This window comes from Hibiscus syriacus, unplaced genomic scaffold (genome assembly GCF_006381635.1).
Source record: "Hibiscus syriacus cultivar Baekdansim isolate YM2019G1 unplaced genomic scaffold, ASM638163v2 tig00110458_pilon, whole genome shotgun sequence".
In the NCBI taxonomy this organism is placed as follows: Eukaryota; Viridiplantae; Streptophyta; class Magnoliopsida; order Malvales; family Malvaceae; genus Hibiscus; species Hibiscus syriacus.
Genome location: NW_024062745.1, coordinates 3,451,780 through 3,459,059, shown reverse-complemented (window position 1 = coordinate 3,459,059; position 7,280 = coordinate 3,451,780). Strand labels below are relative to the sequence as shown.

Here is a 7,280-nt window from a genome sequence, read left to right as displayed (position 1 = left end):
CGCTCCTTGCTTCTCTCTGCTCCAAGAAAGCTTCAACCGCCAATCTTTTCCGCCCATTTTTACCCTCTTGTGTGTGAATCTCGTAGCAAGGTACCAGTCATTTTCACAAATGAAGGATATTAATAAAATCTTGATAGTTTTTTTTTAAATCAGTTCAATTTTGATGACATATTCTTAGATCTGGGTTTATTGTATATTTCTGTTTTATCATGTTGGAATTCTCTGGTTTTCTTGATTGATTTTGCTGCCTTTTAATTTAATTTTTATGCTTTAACTGTGTAAAAGTCTAGCACTTGGGAGTAAATTATTTAAGTTTTGTTATTGAAATGAATCAAACATGCCAAAGGAGAAAATTTTACTAATTGCCTTGGGGTGCAGTTATTTATTACATTAGTGATTTATAAATTGTACACATTTGATCAATGTCTTGTTTAGTTTTAAGGTATCATTGTGACTGAAAGAAATTTGATATACAGGTATCGTTGTGACTCAATACCACTTGATTTCAGTTGCATTTGGGATCTATGAAAGTGATGGTAATCATTTCTCAATGTGTTGCAGAACAATACCTATATGTTGTAGACCATTTAGGAAGGGGTTCTGCACATGTTAAAGGCAGTTTCTCTAAGATCGATGGATCCGAAGACACCGCCGGAGCTGTACCTCTCCTTGAGACACTCCTAGGAGTTGAAATGATGGAGAAACAGCTCGGAGAGGTAATTTTATGACTTTTGCCAAAAGTCGGTAGTTTGTTTTTAAGCTTCCTATGGTATTGGAGTTCTAATGAAGCCGAGTTGTTTGAGTTCCGGACCTCTAATATTTGTTCCTTAGTAGAGGGGCAAAATTAGCAAAACAAACATTACTTGAACTATTGCAGCTTCATCTGAGAAGTTGTACGCGGTCATATGCTTAGTAAATTTCGCAATTTTTCTCTTTTGTCACTCTTGACAATGTTTGATCTCTGCATCTGTTCTGCATCATATTGAAATGGTTACAAACCAGCTATAAATGTTTTGCTTTCAGGTATTTAGAAAGTTTGGAGTCGAAAAATTCAATCCTAGAAACAAACCATTTGATCTAAACGTGAACAATGCAGTATTCCATGTGCCAGATAATTCTAAGCCTCCAGGCACGGTCGCTCATGTGTTGAAGGTATCGTTCTCTAATTCAATTTTATTACAGGCAGGATACATGCTGTATGATCAGGTATTCGACCAGCTGAGGTTGGAGTTACTCGAAGCGTTGGATAACGATGCAGCTGAGAATAACAAAAGTAACAATGGCTCTGATGCATGATGACAAATCTAGGCAGGGTTGCCCTTGCAAACTTTCAAAAACTGTCTCTGTGACTAGAATTACTTGCATGATGAAGTTTTCACTTTTCATGTTAAGATTCATCTTTGAAAACTTCCTTTTCTCCATCTACACTATTGCACATAAATTTATTGTTTCAATATTCAATAGAAGATGCCACAAGAGGGCTAAGGCGCTAAGCTTTTAGGTTATATTGCCATCTTAAAGCATAATCCACATGGTCTATTCTATGTATAATAACTGCAATAACAAAGTTTGATACGGTTCAAACGACTGTTATAGCTCGAATGTACACCTCACATTATTATTCGATTGAGCATATGTAAGTACATACGAACTACTATCACTACTACGATCAAGCATATGCAAGTATATACCTACTACTATCTCTACTACGATGTATGATCCATTATTACTATGGAGTGTCCAAATTAGTGGATTCTTTTGGGCACATGAACCCTGTTCCCTTTTAACTGATTACATGTCAACCAAATGACCAAAATCCCATCGAGCTTGCTGCCTTCCCTTGACCGACGCTCTCGCCAACAGAATTACGGCTGCCATCATGGCCTTTCAAGCACAAACCTAGGTCCAGATTACTCGTGTTCGAACCCTACAAGAAAAGCAGAAAAATCTTATTTTCATCCAGTCTTCAACTTTGAGCTAGATGATGTCTGTAATTTCTTTGAACATATCAACCAAGCATGGGGCAAACCATCATCGGATGACCTCGAAGTTTCAAATATTTAACAATGCCCTTCTTATTCTTCTTTGAAGGGGTCCTACTGCAGTTATTTACTTCCAAATGCAAGTAAGATAGTTTGAATAGAGCTTAGGTTACCTGAATTTCGTTCTTTAAAATATCATTCATGTTCAGCTCATTACCAGTCTTAGACGACTGCAAATCTGGGGATTGCTCGGTCTTATTATCATCTGCCTTAGCTTCATCTTCAACCTGTTTCGCAGCCGCCTTTTTCCGCTCTTCCTCTATCATAACAACCTGCAAAAGTGGCAATCAACAACCATTTTTAACAAAATAAAAGTAAATATATTCGAACAAGATAAACAAACTAATGAAAGGAAAACCCATATTTAAACTATATTGGAAATTGAGTCTCATGCTTGATTTCTTGATCCATGACAAACTGGGCAAACAGGTGATGGTTTAGTTCCAAATTAACCAAAACTACGAGAAGAAAAATAATATTGAGCAAAAACCCTAGCCAAAACCAAAAGAAAAGGGATACAAAGCCTTACACAAGGACACATACGTGTATACTTGTACGTTTATTTAAACACTTACAGGGGTATAGCGGAACTTTCGCTTTGGGGGCTGCTGCTGCTCCTCGCCCTCGCCGTCGACCGCGGAGGAGCCGGATTCAGCAAAGGAAAGTGGGGTCCACCTGCAGAGTAGGATGCTGGAAGCTGCGGAACCGTTCCCGTTGGGCTGAGAGTGTTTAGCGGTGGATGAAGGCGACACGTGAACCCACTTCTTCCTCCACTTCCTCACCGGACCACTGAAAACCGCCGTCGAACCACCGTAACGAGCTGAAGCTCGGCCGAGCCTGGCGGAGCCTACTCCTTCCATTTCGAGATGATTATCAACCGCTGTAACCCACAGAGATGAAAAAAAGGAGATTTTTTAGAGTGAAAGCAGAAGGGTTTAAGTTCGTTTTGTACAGTTGTAGATGTTGGGTTCGGTTTCTGTAATTAAAAACAGACAAAACAGAGATTTATGATGAATCAAACTTTTGTACGAGAACGGCGTCGGTTTAGTTCGGTCGTTTTTCTTGAGGCGGTAATAATAATTAATAAAGTCTAAAGCGTTGCGCAATTAAACCAACATAAGATGGTTTTAAAGATTTAATTTTTAATTAATGAAAACGCCGTTCACTTCATTGAAAGTAATACTATCAAAATATCCACACAACGAAGTCCAGGACTTGATCTTCAACAGCCAAAAGCTTCAAGCTTTACACAGAGCAGCTAACAATGGAGGTCTGTGTTAATTCCAAAGAGCTCCCCAGTTTAAACCAAAACACCCATCTTTTTGTTCCCAGAAACTCAATTTTCATTTCTTTCAAAAACCCAAGTCCCCAATTCAATAGCAATGTCCAAGAAAGACCATTGAATAATTGAATTGCCCTCTTAATCAACTCTCTTCTTTTTCCCGCCAAATTCAGAAACTCCAATTAGAGGTGAGCGTTCGATCGAGTAGAGTCAAAAAATTTTAAGTTATTCGAGTTGATAAGTCTTATTTTATAACTCGGATTTGATTTGAATTTTTTTTAGTCGAGTTGATTTTTCGAGTTTCTGTATAAATTTAATTGTAAATATTATAATATTATTTGATTTCAATTTAAGTGACTTTCTATAACTATATATATAATACAAATATGTTTCTTCGTATTTTTTTCATATGTGATATACATATATCATACAAAGTCCAAAGACTCAACTCAAACTTGAAAATAAATCCAATAATTACTAAAAATTTTGAGTTATTCGAGTTGTGTTTTACAACTCGATTTGAACTTGAAATTTTTTCGAGTCAAGTCAAGTTTATGAAATTGCATTTCGAAGTCAATTCGAGTAAAAAAAAAATCGATTTTTCGAGTCAAGTTTTGCTCAACTCTAACTCCAACACTCCTCGGTATCATATGTTCTGTAATGAACTCACAGTTTGAGTGCTGATCCAGTGGTCTTTCAATAAGGGTTGAGATCAATTTATTTGCTGCAATTCTAGTCCAACTTTGTAAGGTTATTGACTCACTCAATTCATGTATATTATTACAATCGTTCTTCCATTAAGATTGAAACAAGCTTAAATGTTGTCGTAGAGGACATCTTTTATTAATAAATATTAGTGATGTGCACCGAAGAGATGAAGGATCGCGTGGTAATTATCAAATGATAGAACCATGCTTTCTTCTCTTTAGCACTTACACTTGAGGATTTGGCAGCTTTGCAATAAACTCCTCAATGTTCTTATCTGAGCTCCCACCTGCACTAACAGCCTCTTTAGCAAGCTCCCTCCACCTCGATGCGTTACTCTTAATCTCTCCGCTTCTTTCTCCGGACATCACTTCCGTTAAACACTTCCCGAGTTCTTCCCTCGTGACGATCCCGCCGTCTCGTTTAGCTCTCACACCTACCTTCCATACATCCGCTATGAACTTGGCATTAGTCGGCTGGTCACTCCACTGAGGCACACCCACCATCGGGACGCCTAGGCTCAGACCTTCCAGAGTCGAGTTCCATCCGCAATGCGTAACGAAGCAGCCCACTGCTTGGTGAGCCAACACCTCTAGTTGGTTGCACCATGTAACAATTAGCCCTGTTTCTCCGATCGAGTCAACGAGCTCGAGCAACCGGTGGTCTTTGAATTCCTTTGCTACCCACAAGAAGGGCATATTGCTTGCTTTCAAGCCCCACGCTACTTCCTGAAATTGATCGGTTGAAATGCAAGCCATGCTTCCAAATGATACATACACCACCGACTTTAATGGCTTTGAGTCCAGCCATTTGAGGCACTGATCGTTACCATGGTTCCACAGGCTAGCCCCATAGCTTGTATCTCCTTCGATTCGACGATCCAAGTAGAATGATGGCACCATGGGACCGATCGTTACCACGGGCCACTCCGCCGCCAGAGCCTCGACAAGCTTTATCAAAGGAAAACAAGCAGCCAAGATAATGAGAAAAATGAACTTGATGATCTTGTAAATAGAATTCAGAATTACCAGTCGTTAATTAAAGGCTTAATGTAAATTATATCTCATGTTTTTTTTTTGTCTAAAATTTTTCCGGATCAAAATAATTGATTAATATATTTTTTAAAATGTTTAACAATTAATCGTCATAAAAAAATTCGTCATTCAAAATATAATATGCGAAGGTCATATACACTTTTTTTAATTTTATTAAAATAACTTAAAATTTCTCTTATATTAACAGAACACATCTCCATTGAATGTTCATCCTTTTACATAGCCTTAAATCCCTAAATTCCCAATACCAAAATCTCAGGGCTCTCATCCTTAATCACTTTCCCTCTAATTGTCTTTCCCCTTTATCGTCTCCGGTGACGAGTTGCCAAGGGAGGGCTGCTTTCCCTTGGCTTTAATGCACTCGATTCCTTGCCCTAAGAAAGGACTATTTGGCTTCGAAAGGAATTCTTCTCTTGCAATTAAAGGAAAAATTATTTTCAGATAAGCATAGAATCGGAGAAGGTATATTAGGCATAGAATTGGACGAAATTGGGATCCGGCGACGGGTGGACGAATGTTTGAGGTTGGTGACGACGGCAAAGGATTAGGACTAAATAATAATTTGAGATCGAATATATGATATTGTTTTATTAACTCAATCGACTATTAAAAATTAAAAAATGATCCTTCGACTATGGAATGTTACTTTGTTAAGCCCCTCAACTATTAAAAATTACAAAATGATCAACCGACTATTCATGATGTTTCAGACTTGTCATTTTTTGTTAAAAATTAGTAGTTGTTTAAGCTGGATGCTAACATGATGACTGTGATCTGATAGTCGTTTGAGAGTTTGAGAGTAAATTTTATCATATCATAGTCAACATGTTAACGTTCAATAATTTTATCATATCATAGTCAACATGTTAACGTTCAATTCAGAATATAGTCCATTTTTTAACGTAAAAAGACGAGTTTGTAACATACTGAATGATCAGGTGATTATTTTGTAACTTTTAATAGTTGAGGAACTCAATAAAGTAACACTTCATAGTTAAAAGATCATTTTGTACCTTTTAATAGTAGAATGTTTAATAAAACAATATTCTATAATCAAAGGATAATTTTCGTTCTTTACCCTTTATTTTAACGTCTTTCACGTAGTAAAAACTTAAAACACTTAAAAGGACAATCAAGAAAATATTTAACAATTAAAAAGAATGAAAAATTATATGTTTAATATCTAAATTATCAGTTTTAATTCGTTTTAGTACTTAAATTTTTAAATTTTTAAAAATCATACCTAAAATTTAGTTTTTGTTTCATTTTAGTATCCATGTTCAAAATTTAACGTTAAGTTTAAAAAAGTTAAAAGTTTAGGTGTTAAAACAGACAAAAACTAATATTTTAGGTACTAAACGTGTTAAGTTTTTAACAGTGAAACAAAAACTAAATATTAGTAATGATTTTGAAAAAAAAATGAAAATTTAGGTATTAAAACGAATTAAAAATAATAATTTATGTACTAAATGCATGTTTTACCCTAAAAGAAAGAAATTTAAGATTAACAAGAGGATCTAGTTAATTACCGCACTTTCGAGGTCATCAAAGGAGTTACAGAAAACCCAATCATTTTCATCCAGGGTGCCAAGTTTGTCCAAGATCAGTGCTAAATAAGCAGATTGATTCGTCGGCTGGGCAAGAAAACTCGGCAGATCAGCGATGTCGAGGGACGGCAAGCCAGGCACCATCGGGGCTGCTAAGGTTTCTTGTTCCACAGGCAAAGTCAAGCCTCCTCGATCGATTTGCCAATAAAACGAGCACACCGTAGCCGAGTTCGTCAACATTATAGCCGCAGGGATGCCGAATCCCTTGGCTACACCGAGAGCCCAAGAAAGCAACGAATCATACACAACACAACAGACGGGCGTCCCGGAGTTGTTGAGCTTAATTATCAGCTCTGCCAAAGTTTTAGAGCCGGCAGTTTTGAAGGAGTCCAAGTAGGCTTCTAGAGTTGGAGCTTGGTTGAACCCTCCTTCATCGAAGCCATCAGAGATTGGCTCCACGGCTATCGCAGTGTCTACGTTGACGGAGTCGATGGTGTAAGGGGTGGTGGCTACGGTGGTCTTCACTCCTTTGGAGGTTAAACGTTTAGCGAACTGGAGGAGAGGATTGATGTGGCCTTGTGCAGGGTAGGTGACCACCAAGACATGAGCATGGCCTCTCTGGTTTTGCATCTCTTCACACCCTGTTAGA

The 7,280-nt window shown here is 37.5% G+C and overlaps 3 protein-coding genes across 3 annotated transcripts; 1 reads left to right on the top strand and 2 right to left on the bottom strand.

The window, feature by feature from the left end:
* On the top strand, positions 1–1,335 carry LOC120126414 (grpE protein homolog 2, mitochondrial-like). The gene is made up of 4 exons (XM_039144618.1): positions 1–90; positions 562–716; positions 1,024–1,152; positions 1,183–1,335. Exons 2-4 carry the CDS (start codon positions 693–695, stop codon positions 1,294–1,296), a joined length of 267 nt encoding a protein of 88 aa, XP_039000549.1. The 5' UTR covers positions 1–90; positions 562–692; the 3' UTR covers positions 1,297–1,335.
* A 243-nt stretch (positions 1,336–1,578) lies between these two features.
* On the bottom strand, positions 1,579–3,004 carry LOC120126413. Its single transcript, XM_039144617.1, has 3 exons — positions 2,618–3,004; positions 2,156–2,314; positions 1,579–1,927 (listed from the first exon to the last, which is right to left on the bottom strand). Exons 1-3 carry the CDS (start codon positions 2,900–2,902, stop codon positions 1,799–1,801), a joined length of 573 nt encoding a protein of 190 aa, XP_039000548.1. The 5' UTR covers positions 2,903–3,004; the 3' UTR covers positions 1,579–1,798.
* A 1,226-nt stretch (positions 3,005–4,230) lies between these two features.
* Positions 4,231–7,280, bottom strand: LOC120126425 (UDP-glycosyltransferase 74E2-like). Its single transcript, XM_039144629.1, has 2 exons — positions 6,614–7,280; positions 4,231–4,979 (listed from the first exon to the last, which is right to left on the bottom strand). Exons 1-2 carry the CDS (start codon positions 7,259–7,261, stop codon positions 4,257–4,259), a joined length of 1,371 nt encoding a protein of 456 aa, XP_039000560.1. The 5' UTR covers positions 7,262–7,280; the 3' UTR covers positions 4,231–4,256.